Raw genomic sequence first — 19,441 nt, 5'->3', positions numbered from 1 at the left:
TGTACTCAGGAGTACTAGTGCACTTATTGTACTCAGGAGTACTAGTGCACTTATTGTACTCAGGAGTACTAGTGCACTTATTGTACTCAGGAGTACTAGTGCACTTATTGTACTCAGGAGTACTAGTGCACTTATTGTACTCAGGAGTACTAGTGCACTTATTGTACTCAGGAGTACTAGTGCACTTATTGTACTCAGGAGTACTAGTGCACTTATTGTACTCAGGAGTACTAGTGCACTTATTGTACTCAGGAGTACTAGTGCACTTATTGTACTCAGGAGTACTAGTGCACTTATTGTACTCAGGAGTACTAGTGCACTTATTGTACTCAGGAGTACTAGTGCACTTATTGTACTCAGGAGTACTAGTGCACTTATTGTACTCAGGAGTACTAGTGCACTTATTGTACTCAGGAGTACTAGTGCACTTATTGTACTCAGGAGTACTAGTGCACTTATTGTACTCAGGAGTACTAGTGCACTTATTGTACTCAGGAGTACTAGTGCACTTATTGTACTCAGGAGTACTAGTGCACTTATTGTACTCAGGAGTACTAGTGCACTTATTGTACTCAGGAGTACTAGTGCACTTATTGTACTCAGGAGTACTAGTGCACTTATTGTACTCAGGAGTACTAGTGCACTTATTGTACTCAGGAGTACTAGTGCACTTATTGTACTCAGGAGTACTAGTGCACTTATTGTACTCAGGAGTACTAGTGCACTTATTGTACTCAGGAGTACTAGTGCACTTATTGTACTCAGGAGTACTAGTGCACTTATTGTACTCAGGAGTACTAGTGCACTTATTGTACTCAGGAGTACTAGTGCACTTATTGTACTCAGGAGTACTAGTGCACTTATTGTACTCAGGAGTACTAGTGCACTTATTGTACTCAGGAGTACTAGTGCACTTATTGTACTCAGGAGTACTAGTGCACTTATTGTACTCAGGAGTACTAGTGCACTTATTGTACTCAGGAGTACTAGTGCACTTATTGTACTCAGGAGTACTAGTGCACTTATTGTACTCAGGAGTACTAGTGCACTTATTGTACTCAGGAGTACTAGTGCACTTATTGTACTCAGGAGTACTAGTGCACTTATTGTACTCAGGAGTACTAGTGCACTTATTGTACTCAGGAGTACTAGTGCACTTATTGTACTCAGGAGTACTAGTGCACTTATTGTACTCAGGAGTACTAGTGCACTTATTGTACTCAGGAGTACTAGTGCACTTATTGTACTCAGGAGTACTAGTGCACTTATTGTACTCAGGAGTACTAGTGCACTTATTGTACTCAGGAGTACTAGTGCACTTATTGTACTCAGGAGTACTAGTGCACTTATTGTACTCAGGAGTACTAGTGCACTTATTGTACTCAGGAGTACTAGTGCACTTATTGTACTCAGGAGTACTAGTGCACTTATTGTACTCAGGAGTACTAGTGCACTTATTGTACTCAGGAGTACTAGTGCACTTATTGTACTCAGGAGTACTAGTGCACTTATTGTACTCAGGAGTACTAGTGCACTTATTGTACTCAGGAGTACTAGTGCACTTATTGTACTCAGGAGTACTAGTGCACTTATTGTACTCAGGAGTACTAGTGCACTTATTGTACTCAGGAGTACTAGTGCACTTATTGTACTCAGGAGTACTAGTGCACTTATTGTACTCAGGAGTACTAGTGCACTTATTGTACTCAGGAGTACTAGTGCACTTATTGTACTCAGGAGTACTAGTGCACTTATTGTACTCAGGAGTACTAGTGCACTTATTGTACTCAGGAGTACTAGTGCACTTATTGTACTCAGGAGTACTAGTGCACTTATTGTACTCAGGAGTACTAGTGCACTTATTGTACTCAGGAGTACTAGTGCACTTATTGTACTCAGGAGTACTAGTGCACTTATTGTACTCAGGAGTACTAGTGCACTTATTGTACTCAGGAGTACTAGTGCACTTATTGTACTCAGGAGTACTAGTGCACTTATTGTACTCAGGAGTACTAGTGCACTTATTGTACTCAGGAGTACTAGTGCACTTATTGTACTCAGGAGTACTAGTGCACTTATTGTACTCAGGAGTACTAGTGCACTTATTGTACTCAGGAGTACTAGTGCACTTATTGTACTCAGGAGTACTAGTGCACTTACTGTACTCAGGAGTACTAGTGCACTTATTGTACTCAGGAGTACTAGTGCACTTACTGTACTCAGGAGTACTAGTGCACTTATTGTACTCAGGAGTACTAGTGCACTTATTGTACTCAGGAGTACTAGTGCACTTATTGTACTCAGGAGTACTAGTGCACTTACTGTACTCAGGAGTACTAGTGCACTTATTGTACTCAGGAGTACTAGTGCACTTACTGTACTCAGGAGTACTAGTGCACTTATTGTACTCAGGAGTACTAGTGCACTTACTGTACTCAGGAGTACTAGTGCACTTATTGTACTCAGGAGTACTAGTGCACTTACTGTACTCAGGAGTACTAGTGCACTTACTGTACTCAGGAGTACTAGTGCACTTACTGTACTCAGGAGTACTAGTGCACTTACTGTACTCAGGAGTACTAGTGCACTTACTGTACTCAGGAGTACTAGTGCACTTACTGTACTCAGGAGTACTAGTGCACTTACTGTACTCAGGAGTACTAGTGCACTTATTGTACTCAGGAGTACTAGTGCACTTACTGTACTCAGGAGTACTAGTGCACTTACTGTACTCAGGAGTACTAGTGCACTTATTGTACTCAGGAGTACTAGTGCACTTACTGTACTCAGGAGTACTAGTGCACTTATTGTACTCAGGAGTACTAGTGCACTTATTGTACTCAGGAGTACTAGTGCACTTATTGTACTCAGGAGTACTAGTGCACTTATTGTACTCAGGAGTACTAGTGCACTTATTGTACTCAGGAGTACTAGTGCACTTATTGTACTCAGGAGTACTAGTGCACTTATTGTACTCAGGAGTACTAGTGCACTTACTGTACTCAGGAGTACTAGTGCACTTACTGTACTCAGGAGTACTAGTGCACTTACTGTACTCAGGAGTACTAGTGCACTTATTGTACTCAGGAGTACTAGTGCACTTACTGTACTCAGGAGTACTAGTGCACTTATTGTACTCAGGAGTACTAGTGCACTTATTGTACTCAGGAGTACTAGTGCACTTACTGTACTCAGGAGTACTAGTGCACTTATTGTACTCAGGAGTACTAGTGCACTTATTGTACTCAGGAGTACTAGTGCACTTATTGTACTCAGGAGTACTAGTGCACTTATTGTACTCAGGAGTACTAGTGCACTTATTGTACTCAGGAGTACTAGTGCACTTATTGTACTCAGGAGTACTAGTGCACTTACTGTACTCAGGAGTACTAGTGCACTTACTGTACTCAGGAGTACTAGTGCACTTATTGTACTCAGGAGTACTAGTGCACTTACTGTACTCAGGAGTACTAGTGCACTTACTGTACTCAGGAGTACTAGTGCACTTATTGTACTCAGGAGTACTAGTGCACTTATTGTACTCAGGAGTGCTAGTGCACTTATTGTACTCAGGAGTACTAGTGCACTTATTGTACTCAGGAGTACTAGTGCACTTATTGTACTCAGGAGTACTAGTGCACTTATTGTACTCAGGAGTACTAGTGCACTTATTGTACTCAGGAGTACTAGTGCACTTACTGTACTCAGGAGTACTAGTGCACTTATTGTACTCAGGAGTACTAGTGCACTTATTGTACTCAGGAGTACTAGTGCACTTATTGTACTCAGGAGTACTAGTGCACTTATTCATAACAACGACATTTATTTATAGTGTTTCGTTGAGAGTCGGGAGAGTTCTTCATGGGTAAGTTAGGTGTCTTCTTACTCTTGTTGTGTATGGTGAGCTGTGTGGTCCAGTCAGTGCCGGCTGGTGTGTGTATGGTGAGCTGTGTGGTCCAGTCAGTGCCGGCTGGTGTGTGTATGGTGAGCTGTGTGGTCCAGTCAGTGCTGGCTGGTGTGTGTATGGTGAGCTGTGTGGTCCAGTCAGTGCCGGCTGGTGTGTGTATGGTGAGCTGTGTGGTCCAGTCAGTGCCGGCTGGTGTGTGTATGGTGAGCTGTGTGGTCCAGTCAGTGCCGGCTGGTGTGTGTATGGTGAGCTGTGTGGTCCAGTCAGTGCCGGCTGGTGTGTGTATGGTGAGCTGTGTGGTCCAGTCAGTGCTGGCTGGTGTGTGTATGGTGAGCTGTGTGGTCCAGTCAGTGCCGGCTGGTGTGTGTATGGTGAGCTGTGTGGTCCAGTCAGTGCCGGCTGGTGTGTGTATGGTGAGCTGTGTGGTCCAGTCAGTGCCGGCTGGTGTGTGTATGGTGAGCTGTGTGGTCCAGTCAGTGCCGGCTGGTGTGTGTATGGTGAGCTGTGTGGTCCAGTCAGTGCTGGCTGGTGTACATGGTTCGCAGCGTCAAGAAAAGGGTCAATTTATAGTGTCCTCTCCTAACCTACTAGAGAACCCAAAACAGAAAACAGGACAATGTGTCATTTTTCGCCAGCCTTCCATTTTCCAGTCCGACAATACAAAGGTTCCGATAAGACTTGGCTGGTGCTGGTCAGGGCACTGATTACTTGCATTAAGGCAAATTCTTATGTTAATTCCCATAGTATAAACCACCATTCCTTCTCAGATTGCCACACCCAGGAGTGTCAACTTACCTTCAATCTCCATTTCTTAAGTGAAATTAAACACGAGAATTTCACTTAAAGTCTTCCGAAAACATGGGATATTAGGAACCTACAAGATGTCAGGAACATACCTCCAGCTGACGTCAAGTGTAATTATTAATTAATCACTTTAGTGCTCCTGGGTCGTAAATAAACGACGCGTAAATAGCCGTATTTTGTCCAGTAGTTGCCAGAGCGTCGTAAATTTACGTGCGATTAAAAAATATTTGTATAAAATCCAATTCTTTTTCGATCGACTTGGGGTTAGTATGAAAATGTTAGCCATTAAATTTCTGTTTTCTCTAATAGGCACATATTAATTAAGATACGGGTCAGCAGGGACTTCCTTGCACAGTACCCCTGTAAATAGGACCCGGAAGGGGCAAGGAAATCAACCCATCTACTGTCTCATAGGAATGATCAGGTTCATACTCTCCAGTAGTTATAAAAATAAAATAAAATAAAATGTTTATTTAGGTAAGGTACATACATACAAGAAATTTTTACAAAGATTGGTTGACTTATAGGTAGTGCTAGTACATACAATGCCTAAAGCCACTATTACGCAAAGCGCTTCGGGCATCGCAAAGCGTTTCGGGCATTATTTCGGGCGAAGCCCAGACCTTTTCCCACTGACTGTTTCAAACAACCTGTTTACCATTGTTTACGGTTCGTCAGTAGTATCTAAATCCATTTAATCCTAAATCCTCAGGTGATCTTTTGGAATATAATTTCATCAGAGAGACTGAGGTTCATTTTCTCAATACATGCATACATTATGAGAACTGCATATATGGGCTAGATGCCTCATCTTCTAAGACCCATTTCCAGGGACTTCATATGCCTGATAGATGCTGCTCTGACCTCAGGAGACAGATTGGTGCTTCTGTAGTTACCACCAGTCTTTCCTCCCTCCTCCATACGGCAGGTTATATTCTTAGTCGTGACTTGTCGTGAGAAACAGAGGCAGGTTATATGCTTAGTGGTGATTTCTTGGGAGACACAGAGGCAGGTTACATTCTTAGTGGTGACTTGTCGTGAGACACAGAGGCCTACATCGAAACAGGCCCACGCAGGAGCCAGCAACAAACACCCACACCATACATTCGCACACACACAAAAACCCGCACCCGTGCATGCAGGCACCGGGAAACAAAATCACACCCACACACAAGAACAAGCACCAAGCAATCAAAGACAAACAAAAAATCCAACCACACGGACTACTCATACTTATCCGGGTATTGCTGCTCTGGAAAACGCAAGCAGTAAGCCTTCCAAAGCAACAGCTCATCATCAGAGACTGGACGGCCAGGAGCCACACAAAGCTGAGGCATTAAATTCGGTACCCCAGTGACAAAACTCTGCACCCACGGAACCCAAATAGAAGAAGGGTTCCACAGGACAGGACGCACCAGGCCACCAAAGCCACACCTCATAGGACGAGTCCCATCATACACTTCCCCGGACGGGAAGATGACAGGGAAGGGCTTCCTCCTAGGGGGGCCGGTCACAGGGCTGCGCACGGGTAAGCATACCGGGCAGCGCGCAAGCCCGCACAGCAGCTGGCACACCAGGTCCCACGTCGGGCGCCGCACAGAGCCTCACGCAGGGAGAGCTGTCAGATGTGCCATGTCCCCCACCATCAGGAACAGGAGCAGAGGCTCCCTGATGCACCTCCTTCATCGACACCAACACGAGGTCGCGGCCACCAAAGGCAACCGCCCTCGGTGGGGAGCCACCAGCAAGAGGCACATGATCCAACGCAGGAGGCAGCACAGGGCCACCCACAGCATCGTCACCCACATCTTCGTATTCATCAGCCCACACACGGGGAGGCGACTCATCCCTATCCTGACGAGAATGCTTAGGGACAGGGCGTTGATCGTCAAAGCTGTCACCCTCTGCAATTGTCGCCTGAGAAGAGCCTTCGGCCGGCCGCCCCAAAGACGAGGTAGCACGACCACACAGATAGTCAGCCACATCGACACTGGGGATGAGGCTTCCACCCACCAAGGACACCGGACCCGGAGAACCAACAGGTGCGGCTGGCGGAAGAGAAGGGACCCCGCGCAGGCGAGGGAGTCCGCGAAGACGATGATACAGCCGGGGGAGAAGAGGCCCGCACAGGCAAAGAATCCCGCGGAAGCATAGAGGATGACCGCAGGGGTGGGGCCGCACACACCACCACCTCGTCACGAGCACCACAACTCGTATCCACCGGCCCACCAGCCTAGGAACCCGGACCAACACCGGGCCAGCAGGCAGTAGGGGAAACCTCCCCACCCACTCCATCACAAGGCGACACATCCTGCACCACCACCGCAGGGAAATCCTCTTCCCGAAAAAAGTTAGTGGGAGCAGCCGCCCCCCAAGTACAAGCGGCCGCCTGGTGCCCCTCAAGGCCTTAACGAAAACATTGTCATGGCTGCCCTGCGTAGAACGCCCGCATAGTGTAGCCCATCAAGGTAACCGTTGAGGGAACAAGAGACTTGAGCCGCAGGCCGAGAATCTGGGTCCCATACGAGACTCCACGCCACCTGCTGGAAGAGATGGAGTTCATTCGGAGGGAAACCACCGTTCCAAACCGGCCAAAATACCTTCGTAGTAGGGCCTCTGAGAACTCGAAAGGCACACCATGCAGATCCCCATATGTCATAGCGCAACAGCGGTCCGAAATAGTGACGGTACCACCGTCTCCAGGGAGCATAAATGTCCGCCCATCATAGCTTATCACAAAGCCCCAGTAAACTGCCGCGGAGTTTAACTTCACGAGTGCCCGGTAGGTTGTTAACAACTGGAGCCTGTACACGTCGGCAACACGAACTCATAGCATATCCAGTAACACTATTTCACGTGCAGGGTATGATGCTCGGCCAGAAAATTCAAGCCCAATAGTTTCAGTCCGGTGAACAGGGAGTAGGGGGGGTCCCCATGTCGCCGACACGCCAAACAGCGTCATCCCTCACACAGCCAGCACCAGGCAATGCCTGACGTCAATAACCAGAGAGGTCAGGTGACACGTCCTCACCCCACCGTAGCCTGGGCACAACTCCCACAGTGGTGACTTGTCGCGAGACACAGAGGCAGGTTATATTCTTATTGGTGACTTGTCACGAGACACAGAGGCAGGTTACATTCTAAGTGGTTACTTCTCGTGAGAGACAAAGCTTCCCACTTAACAAGCAGAACTTGGCCTCCTGGATACTTACTTAACCTCGCGGATACTCACTTGACTTCGCCGATACTTACTTGTCCTCGCTGATACTCACTTGGTTTAGCAGATACTCACTTGGCCTCGTAGATACTTGGCCTCGTAGATACTTGGCCTCACGGACACTTACTTGGTCTTGTGGATATTACTTGGCCTCGCGGATACTTACTTGGCCTCGCGGATACTTACTCAGCTTCGCAGATACTTACTTGGCCTCGCGGATACTTCAGGTAGCGTGGAGTTGCGTCACCAAAGCAGTTGAGGATGACCATGAGGACGGTAAAGAAGAAGTAGAGACAGTACACTGAGAGCCTCAGACTGTCAACATCACTATCCTGCAGATGATGTTATACTGATGTTAGCTTTCTGTTGTCTTAACGAGTCTAGGGTAATGATGCTTGGTGGGTAATGATGCTTGGTGGGTAATGATGCTTGGTGGGTAATGATGCTTGGTGGGTAATGATGCTTGGTGGGTAATGATGCTTGGTGGGTAATGATGCTTGGTGGGTAATGATGCTTGGTGGGTAATGATGCTTGGTGGGTAATAATGCTTGGTGGGTAATAATGCTTGGTGGGTAATAATGCTTGGTGGGTAATAATGCTTGGTGGGTAATGATGCTTGGTGGGTAATAATGCTTGGTGGGTAATAATGCTTGGTGGGTAATAATGCTTGGTGAGTAATGATGTTTGGTGGGTAATAATGCTTGGTGAGTAATGATGTTTGGTGGGTAATGATGCTTGGTGGGTAATGATGCTTGGTGGGTAATGATGCTTGGTGGGTAATGATGCTTGGTGGGTAATAATGCTTGGTGGGTAATAATGCTTGGTGGGTAATGATGCTTGGTGGGTAATGATGCTTGGTGGGTAATAATGCTTGGTGAGTAATGATGTTTGGTGGGTAATGATGCTTGGTGGGTAATGATGCTTGGTGGGTAATAATGCTTGGTGGGTAATGATGTTTGGTGAGTAATGATGTTTGGTGGGTAATGATGTTTGGTGGGTAATAATGCTTGGTGGGTAATAATGCTTGGTGGGTAATGATGTTTGGTGAGTAATGATGTTTGGTGGGTAATAATGCTTGGTGGGTAATGATGTTTGGTGGGTAATGATGCTTGGTGGGTAATAATGCTTGGTGGGTAATGATGCTTGGTGGGTAATGATGTTTGGTGGGTAATGATGCTTGGTGGGTAATAATGCTTGGTGGGTAATAATGCTTGGTGGGTAATGATGCTTGGTGGGTAATGATGCTTGGTGGGTAATAATGCTTGGTGGGTAATGATGTTTGGTGAGTAATGATGTTTGGTGGGTAATGATGCTTGGTGGGTAATGATGCTTGGTGGGTAATGATGCTTGGTGGGTAATGATGCTTGGTGGGTAATGATGCTTGGTGGGTAATAATGCTTGGTGGGTAATAATGCTTGGTGGGTAATGATGTTTGGTGAGTAATGATGCTTGGTGGGTAATGATGCTTGGTGGGTAATGATGCTTGGTGGGTAATAATGCTTGGTGGGTAATAATGCTTGGTGGGTAATAATGCTTGGTGGGTAATAATGCTTGGTGGGTAATGATGCTTGGTGGGTAATGATGCTTGGTGGGTAATGATGCTTGGTGGGTAATAATGCTTGGTGAGTAATGATGTTTGGTGGGTAATGATGCTTGGTGGGTAATGATGCTTGGTGGGTAATGATGCTTGGTGGGTAATAATGCTTGGTGGGTAATAATGCTTGGTGGGTAATGATGTTTGGTGAGTAATGATGTTTGGTGGGTAATAATGCTTGGTGGGTAATGATGTTTGGTGGGTAATGATGCTTGGTGGGTAATAATGCTTGGTGGGTAATGATGCTTGGTGGGTAATGATGTTTGGTGGGTAATGATGCTTGGTGGGTAATAATGCTTGGTGGGTAATAATGCTTGGTGGGTAATGATGCTTGGTGGGTAATGATGCTTGGTGGGTAATAATGCTTGGTGGGTAATGATGTTTGGTGAGTAATGATGTTTGGTGGGTAATGATGCTTGGTGGGTAATAATGCTTGGTGGGTAATGATGTTTGGTGGGTAATGATGTTTGGTGGGTAATGATGCTTGGTGGGTAATAATGCTTGGTGGGTAATGATGCTTGGTGGGTAATGATGCTTGGTGGGTAATGATGTTTGGTGGGTAATGATGCTTGGTGGGTAATAATGCTTGGTGGGTAATGATGCTTGGTGGGTAATGATGCTTGGTGGGTAATGATGCTTGGTGGGTAATGATGCTTGGTGGGTAATGATGCTTGGTGGGTAATAATGCTTGGTGGGTAATAATGCTTGGTGAGTAATGATGCTTGGTGGGTAATGATGCTTGGTGGGTAATGATGCTTGGTGGGTAATGATGCTTAGTGGATAATAATGCTTGGTGGGTAATAATTATTTCCCACCATTTATGCCTGGGAGATATAAACTCCCATATATAAGCTCCCAGGTATACCTCAAGCGTGAGTCGTGGACGCAGACCACTCTGCTACAGGGACCATCTCTTCAAATGATGCATTAATAATATTAAGGAAAGACGGAGAGGAGACGTGATTGGCGGTTCTGACCTGATCGTCCGTCTGGTCGTAGAGTCTGATGGTGGTGCGGAACTCAGGGATGGCCAGGACCATCAGGAGCAGCCAGAAGGTGAACAAGTAGCCAGAGCTCTGCATCCCTCGCTTCTTCTCCAGCATCACGAACACCAGCTGCAGCAGCTGTCAGGGATAGATACACTGTCAGGGATAGATACACTGTCAGGGATAGACACACTGTCAGGGATAGACACTCTGTCAGGGATAGACACTCTGTCAGGGATAGACACACTGTCAGGGATAGATACACTGTCAGGGATAGACACACTGTCAGGGATAAACACACTGTCAGGGATAGACACTCTGTCAGGGATAGACACACTGTCAGGGATAGATACACTGTCAGGGATAGATACACTGTCAGGGATAGACACACTGTCAGGGATAGACACACTGTCAGGGATAGATACACTGTCAGGGATAGACACACTGTCAGGGATAGACACACTGTCAGGGATAGACACTGTCAGGGATAGACACTCTGTCAGGGATAGACACACTGTCAGGGATAGACACTCTGTCAGGGATAGACACACTGTCAGGGATAGATACACTGTCAGGGATAGACACACTGTCAGGGATAGACACTCTGTCAGGGATAGACACACTGTCAGGGATAAACACACTGTCAGGGATAGACACTCTGTCAGGGATAGACACACTGTCAGGGATAGATACACTGTCAGGGATAGATACACTGTCAGGGATAGACACACTGTCAGGGATAGACACACTGTCAGGGATAGATACACTGTCAGGGATAGACACACTGTCAGGGATAGACACACTGTCAGGGACAGACACTCTGTCAGGGATAGATACACTGTCAGGGATAGACACACTGTCAGGGATAGACACACTGTCAGGGATAGACACACTGTCAGGGATAGATACACTGTCAGGGATAGACACACTGTCAGGGATAGACACTCTGTCAGGGATAGACACACTGTCAGGGATAGACACACTGTCAGGGATAGATACACTGTCAGGGATAGATACACTGTCAGGGATAGACACACTGTCAGGGATAGACACACTGTCAGGGATAGATACACTGTCAGGGATAGACACACTGTCAGGGATAGACACTCTGTCAGGGATAGACACACTGTCAGGGATAGACACACTGTCAGGGATAGATACACTGTCAGGGATAGACACACTGTCAGGGATAGACACACTGTCAGGGATAGATACACTGTCAGGGATAGACACACTGTCAGGGAAAGACACACTGTCAGGGATAGACACACTGTCAGGGATAGACACTCTGTCAGGGATAGATACACTGTCAGGGATAGACACACTGTCAGGGATAGACACACTGTCAGGGATAGACACACTGTCAGGGATAGACACACTGTCAGGGATAGACACACTGTCAGGGATAGACACACTGTCAGGGACAGACACACTGTCAGGGATAGACACACTGTCAGGGATAGACACACTGTCAGGGATAGACAGTGGATAGACATAGGGATAGACGAGCTGACTAGTCACTATATGCTCTGACCTTACTAGCCACTGTATGCTCTGCCCTTACTAGTCACTATATGCTCCCACCTTACTAGTCACTGTATGCTCAGACCTTACTAGTCACTGTATGCTCTGACATTACTAGTCACTGTATGCTCAGACCTTACTAGTCACTGTATGCTCCGACCTTACTTGTCACTGTATGCTCCGACCTTACTTGTCACTGTATGCTCCGACCTTACTAGTCACTGTATGCTCTGACCTTACTAGTCACTGTATGCTCTGACCTTACTAGCCACTGTATGCTCCCACCTTACTAGTCACTATATGCTCCCACCTTACTAGTCACTATATGCTCCGACCTTACTAGTCACTGTATGCTCCGACCTTACTAGTCACTGTATGCTCCGACCTTACTAGTCACTGTATGCTCCGACCTTACTAGTCACTGTATGCTCTGACCTTACTAGTCACTGTATGCTCCGACCTTACTAGTCACTGTATGCTCCGACCTTACTAGTCACTGTATGCTCTGACCTTACTAGTCACTGTATGCTCCGACCTTACTAGTCACTGTATGCTCTGACCTTACTAGTCACTGTATGCTCCGACCTTACTAGCCATTGTATGCTCAGACCTTACTTGTCACTGTATGCTCCGACCTTACTAGCCATTGTATGCTCCGACCTTACTAGTCACTGTATGCTCTGACCTTACTAGTCACTGTATGCTCCGACCTTACTAGCCATTGTATGCTCCGACCTTACTAGTCACTGTATGCTCCCACCTTACTAGTCACTATATGCTCTGACCTTACTAGCCACTGAATGCTCTGACCTTACTAGCCTATGTATGCTCCGACCTTACTAGCCACTGTATGCTCCGACCTTACTAGCCACTGTATGCTCTGACCTTACTAGCCATTGTATGCTCAGACCTTACTAGTCACTGAATGCTCCGACTTTACTAGTCACTATATGCTCCGACCTTACTAGCCACCGTATGCTCCGACCTAACTAGTCACTGTATGCGCCCACCTTACTAGCCACTCTATGCTCCCACCTTACTAGTCACTATATGCTCTGACCTTACTAGCCACTGTATGCTCTGACCTTACTAGCCAATGTATGCTCCGACCTTACTAGTCACTGTATGCTCTGACCTTACTAGTCACTGTATGCTCCGACCTTACTAGCCATTGTATGCTCCGACCTTACTAGTCACTGTATGCTCCCACCTTACTAGTCACTATATGCTCTGACCTTACTAGCCACTGTATGCTGACCTTACTAGCCAATGTATGCTCCGACCTTACTAGCCACTGTATGCTCCGACCTTACTAGCCACTGTATGCTCTGACCTTACTAGCCATTGTATGCTCAGACTTTACTAGTCACTGAATGCTCTGACTTTACTAGTCACTATATGCTCCGACCTTACTAGCCACCTTATGCTCCGACCTAACTAGTCACTGTATGCTCCCACCTTACTAGCCACTGTATGCTCCCACCTTACTAGTCACTATATGCTCTGACCTTACTAGCCACTGTATGCTCCCACCTTACTAGTCACTATATGCTCTGACCTTACTAGCCACTGTATGCTTTGACCTTACTAGCCAATGTATGCTCCGACCTTACTAGTCACTGTATGCTCCCACCTTACTAGACACTGTATGCTCCGACCTTACTAGTCACTGTATGCTCTGACCTTACTAGCCACTGTATGCTCTGACCTTATTAGCCAATGTATGCTCAGACCTTACTAGTCACTATATGCTCCCACCTTACTAGTCACTGTATGCTCCGACCTTACTAGTCACTGAATGCTACGACCTTACTAGCCACTGTATGCTCCGACTTTACTAGTCACTATATGCTCCGACCTTACTAGCCACCGTATGCTCTGACCTTACTAGCCAATGTATGCTCTGACCTTACTAGCCACTGTATGCTCTGACCTTACTAGCCAATGTATGCTCTGACCTTACTAGCCACTGTATGCTCCAACCTAACTAGTCACTGTATGCTCCGACCTTACTAGCCACTATATGCTCCGACCTTACTAGCCACTATATGCTCCGACCTAACTAGTCACTGTATGCTCTGACCTTACTAGTCACTGTATGCTCTGACCTAACTAGTCACTGTATGCTCTGACCTTACTAGTCACTGTATGCTACTGTCTCGTGAGTATACTCACCACGGACAGGAAGATGAGGGCAGGGAGTATACTCACCATGGACAAGAAGATGAGGGCAGGGAGTATACTCACCACGGACAGGAAGATGAGGGCAGGGAGTATACTCGCCACGGACAGGAAGATGAGTGCGGGAAGTATACTCACCACGGACAGGAAGATGAGGGCAGGGAGTATACTCACCACGGACAAGAAGATGAGTGCGGGAAGTATACTCACCACGGACAGGAAGATGAGTGTGGGGAGTATACTCACCACGGACAGGAAGGTGAGGGCGGGGAGTATACTCGCCACGGACAGGAAGATGAGTGCGGGAAGTATACTCACCATGGACAGGAAGATGAGTGCGGGGAGTATACTCACCACGGACAGGAATTTGAGGGCGGGGAGTATACTCACCACGGACAGGAAGATGAGTGCGGGCGCCATGTAGTCGACGCCAGGAACGTCTTCGCCGCTGCTACGGTCCACAACATCGAAGAAGCTCACAGCCTCGCAGGCCAGCACCAGCGTCGACACCACCTGCAGGTCGTGTGTGTGTGTGGCTCAGTATTATGTGTTAGTATTCAAATTGTATGATAGTTGGGGTATAGCCAATCACAGGCGAGTAGGCCTCTGACGTCATGTTCCACAGAGCCGGCACTGGCCGCTCTTGAGTCAGGTCTCAGTATCTCACTAGACCAGAGTTAGGAAGGACCTCGGCAGGCCACATCTATACCTTGTTGCCTTTACCCAATAAACTACTGAAGTGAACTACTGTGTATGAGCAAGTACCGTACGTCTAAGGCGACGAATACTGGTGGCAGCGGTGGGATTCAGAATTTATTTTTCTGAGGAACGAAAACTCAAATGCCCACATCGTCACATTTTTTTTTTTTGAGATATATACAAGAGTTGTTACATTCTTGTACAGCCACTAGTACGCGTAGCGTTTCGGGCAAGTCCTTAATCCTATGGTCCCTGGAATACGATCCCCTGCCGCGAAGAATCGTTTTTTCATCCAAGTACACATTTTACTGTTGCGTTAAACAGAGGCTACAGTTAAGGAATGCGCCCAGTAAATCCTCCCTGGCCAGGATACGAACCCATGACATAGCGCTCGCGGAACGCCAGGCGAGTGTCTTACCACTACACCACGGAGACTGTTAGTATAGTATATACATAGTATAGTTAGTATATACATGTTTCCAGCCACCTCCCGCGCATCATTAATATTCATTTAAATTGTACCAGTCTATGGTCTTACTGTCAACCACTACTCTAGGTCACCGTCTCAGAAGGCACAATATTTACCAGAGAGAGAACGCCATTTCATCAGTGAAGGGAGAGGAAGATTCCTGCACCAGCCATTTTGAATTTCCCGCTCCATTTTGGAACCTGCGCCAACCACCACCACCACCCAAGCCGACAGCAACAAGCCTTGTGTGTGTTTACCAGCTACTGCAATCGTCGTCTCAAGTTTCAACTGTTCATTGGTTGTGTTGTGCAGTTATTTGAGAATTAATTGGTGGATTGCAAATGTCTGACTAGTGTTGCCGCTAGCTTCCACTCATGTCGCCACCTCTCACCACCGCCACTGCTCCACCATTCATCAGAGCACTCCTGCATAGCAATTGTGGTTCCTTCGTTATCATCATTGTCTCTGCATTATCGTCGTGCACCCGACATCATCTCTAGTGAGGGCTCCACCCAAGCTTCTCGACACGGCCATAAGGAGCGCTGCCTGCCCCCGAAACATAAATAAACGCCACATGTGCCTCTTCACATGCCTCGACGCTGTTTTTCATGTTGGCCATGGTTATGTTGTATATCCTGCAGTCCCGAGTTAAGTAATTAAGAGCTAGGGCTTAATGTGCCATGCTTTAAGAAGGATTTACATAAATATATCCACAATATCATATGTATTAACTTTCCAGCGACATGTTAAATATTGGAGCTGGTAGCCTCTCAAAACACACACACACACACACACACACACACACACACACACACACACACACACACACACACACACACACACACACACACACACACACACACACACACACACCAGTTTCCCTGAGTCATTTCAACATTTCCTGCTTCCTACAGTAATTCCATTGTGTATTAATTGTTTTACTAGAGTGTTATTAGTAAATTCAAAGTTCAGAGAAGTAAGAAATCATTGTTTTCCAGCATTTAAGGACTTGCGAAATATAATTTTTTTTATAATTCTCCAGACCTTAATTCGAAATTTATTCTTTCAGCATTTGACATTAAAATGTTACCATAGCATGTTCTACATATACCTGTGTCCAGTTTGTTTATACTAAACCCATATTTCTTACAGTGTCCCTTGTTGAGTGTTGAATTATTTGTTTAATGAAAATTGCTAATACACTTTCCAGTTATATAATCTAATTTGCTGTGCTTAGCCTGGTTTAATTAATTTACATAACTAATTCCAGCCATATTCCTACCAGGTTGCTAATTTAATTCACAATTTTGCTTGTTTTTATAATTTTTTTGTTGCTGAAGTACAATTTAAAAAAAATATTTCTGACATTTCCTTACTTTAGCCAAGTTTGATATTTTTGGGGGAGTGTTTTTTTTATTTTTGTGTATTCTATTTCTGATGCCTAGTGCATTGAATTATAATTTGCGTTCAAACGTCACTTCCACGATAGTGACAATGCCTACCACTGTTGCAACCCCTGACTGAAATGGAGCAGTTGCTTGTACTAATGTCTAGAGGTCAGCTCAGGAAATGGCTATTCCACTATTTGCTGGGGAATCTAGCTTATTGGAATCGTGGTTTAGCAAAGTTGAAACAAAGGCCAAGGCTCGTTTCTCAGAGCCTTCTGATGATGATTATTTGCCAATTGCTTAGTCAATTGTTGACACCACCAAAGGTGATGCACATTTTGTAGTTGATGAGAAAGCCATTGTTAGCCTCCAGTCATGGCCAGAATTTAAGGATTTCTTTTGCTGGCTCTTTGTTAACAAATGAGACCTCGACCCATATTACATTACCTTGAAGTTACCTTGAGGTGGTTTTGGGGCTTAGCGTCCCCGCGGCCGGGTCGTCGACCAGGCCTCCTCGTTGTTGCACTGGTCAACCAGGCTATTGGACGCGGCTCCTTGCAACCTAATGTATGATTCACAGCCTGATTGATCAGGTACCTTTTGGAGGTGCTTATTGAGTTCTTTCTTGAACACGGTGATGGATCGGCCAGTTCATATAGGTTAGTTAAGAAAATTGCCAATGCCACCATGCAGCCTGGTGAATCATTTAATGCTCTTACTAGCCGTCTAGATCAGTATTTGTATGCCTTAGTGACTGCTATGGTTAGTTCATCATGGGTGGATAATAACAAATCAGACTTCAGTAGCCATGGCTAAAATTATAGCATTTAGGACTTTAATTCATTTTGCCCAAGAGTAACCTATTTTTTGTAACGTTTTTTTTCCTAAACGTATCCTAGAACAACAAAATTTTGGATCTCAACATGCAATGGGTGAAGTGTTTGAGGCCATAAATAATGCAGCAGACAAGTTGGCTCCCAAAGTGTTCAACTGTTGCCACCCTATGATGCTGTGAATGTATTAACTAGCTTTCAGCACCCTCCCACAAATTCTCAAAACTCTTGGTCGCAGAACCACAACCATGGTCATAGCTCGCAATCAAATTCTCCTCCTCGTAAGTTGCCGAGACGCCATAGCCCACGACCATCCACTCCCTTGTGTGCATTCTGGTAAGACTAACCACCTTGCAAGGGACTGTTGGTCCGCTCCTAGATCATCACCCCTCTTCCCCCCCCTGAGACAATTCTCTCGGTCTCCTCATCAGTCTAATAACTCTAGGCTCCCATATTGTAAGTATCACAAATAAGTTGGTCACCACACTGCAGATTGAAGAGCTCGGCAAAAGACATCCCCACCTTGTAGCTCCCACAGTCAGTCTTGGCGAGGTGCACAGCGTCCAGGACATAATCAGAACTCACGTAATTACAACACCCAGGCCATCTATAATAATATGTCAAATTATAATACTCGGTCACAGAGTGCTAGAGCTTAGAATGTTCACTCCATGTCATTGGGAAACCCCCAAAGCCATCTGCTAACCAATTTCAAGTTAACCAGTCTTAGTGCCCTCCCTGTGTACTCAGTAACAACCCAAAATAGATTTGGTCGCTTGACAGAGGAGAACACTGACTCTTGGCCAGTTGTAGATGTTGACGGAACCACCGTGAATTTGACCCAGACGAGGCACAGACATCCTAGGCAACATAAGTCACAAGTAGTAACTTGTCCATTTTCAAGTGATGGTCCTCTTGTATCAGCCAATGTACATAGTAGAATTTTCAAAGTCATTGACTCAGGTGCAAAAATGAATATTGTCAAGCCTTCAGCTCTTAGCGATATTGCAAGTAAGCACCCTGTTCCAGAGAAGACATCACACTGTCTATAACATGTTTAGTTGTTGACAGTATTCATTTTCCTGGTGACATTCTTCTAGGTTTGTACACCATGATTGATGAAAATATTGCTTTGTTCCCCCATCGGTGGAACATTAGTATCAAAGACCAAGTCATACCCTTGTGTAGCATGTATGGACAGGGCCATGAGTTCAACCTTCACTTAGATTACGTTAATTTTGTCGACACTCGACTTGCTAGCGTTGGTTTGTCAGATCCTTGTCATGGTAGCATACCCAAGAAAACAGGCATGCGATTGAAGCATCTTAGCTGTGCAGTTGTTAAGGAGAGTGAGTATGGAGACTTTCTGGAGGGGGGACGCCTTAACGGATTCTCATTGTCTTGCTCGCCTAGCAGCTTCCATCTCTGAAGTCAGTGGTTCCACAGCTACTGACACTGTGCTGTATAACCACTGCATGAAATGGACACTCTCATTCTCTCACTAGAGTAAGAGATAAGGTCCAGGGAGTGCCTGAGTTGTTGGATGTCATTGCAGAAAGTGAAACGTGTTAAGTGAAAGGTACATTTGTTGAACCCTCCTGGCACACAGTGCAGGATGCTACTGTTACATTGTATGTTACAAACACTAGTAATGCCAACATCCGTCTCCAGTCTGGCACCCATGTTGTAGATTTTGCCCATTACTCATTACCTGTGCAAGTCGTGGACGATGTCTCCATGGAACGTACTGTGTGTACTCTCACACCAGAAGAACAGGGATCTCAGCCAGAGATTCAAGCCCAACACCTCAGTCCTACTGATTTCCCTGACTTCGTGGTT

General features: G+C 45.9%; 1 protein-coding gene across 1 annotated transcript in view; it reads right to left on the bottom strand.

Annotated features, from left to right (window-relative positions):
* The window catches only part of LOC123772628 (multidrug resistance-associated protein 1), a 208,421-nt gene that overhangs the window by 159,604 nt on the left and 29,376 nt on the right, over window positions 1–19,441 (bottom strand). Inside the window, exons 3-5 of the mRNA XM_069303618.1 lie at window positions 14,604–14,726; window positions 10,500–10,646; window positions 8,135–8,260 (exon numbers count right to left, since the gene is read on the bottom strand). Of these exons, the coding sequence (XP_069159719.1) occupies window positions 8,135–8,260; window positions 10,500–10,646; window positions 14,604–14,726 (396 nt within the window). The remainder of the gene's footprint in view (window positions 1–8,134; window positions 8,261–10,499; window positions 10,647–14,603; window positions 14,727–19,441) is intronic.

This window comes from Procambarus clarkii, chromosome 50 (genome assembly GCF_040958095.1).
Source record: "Procambarus clarkii isolate CNS0578487 chromosome 50, FALCON_Pclarkii_2.0, whole genome shotgun sequence".
NCBI lineage: Eukaryota > Metazoa > Arthropoda > Malacostraca > Decapoda > Cambaridae > Procambarus > Procambarus clarkii.
The sequence above is the reverse complement of the archived record's forward strand: the minus strand, read 5'-3'. Positions and strand labels throughout refer to the sequence as shown.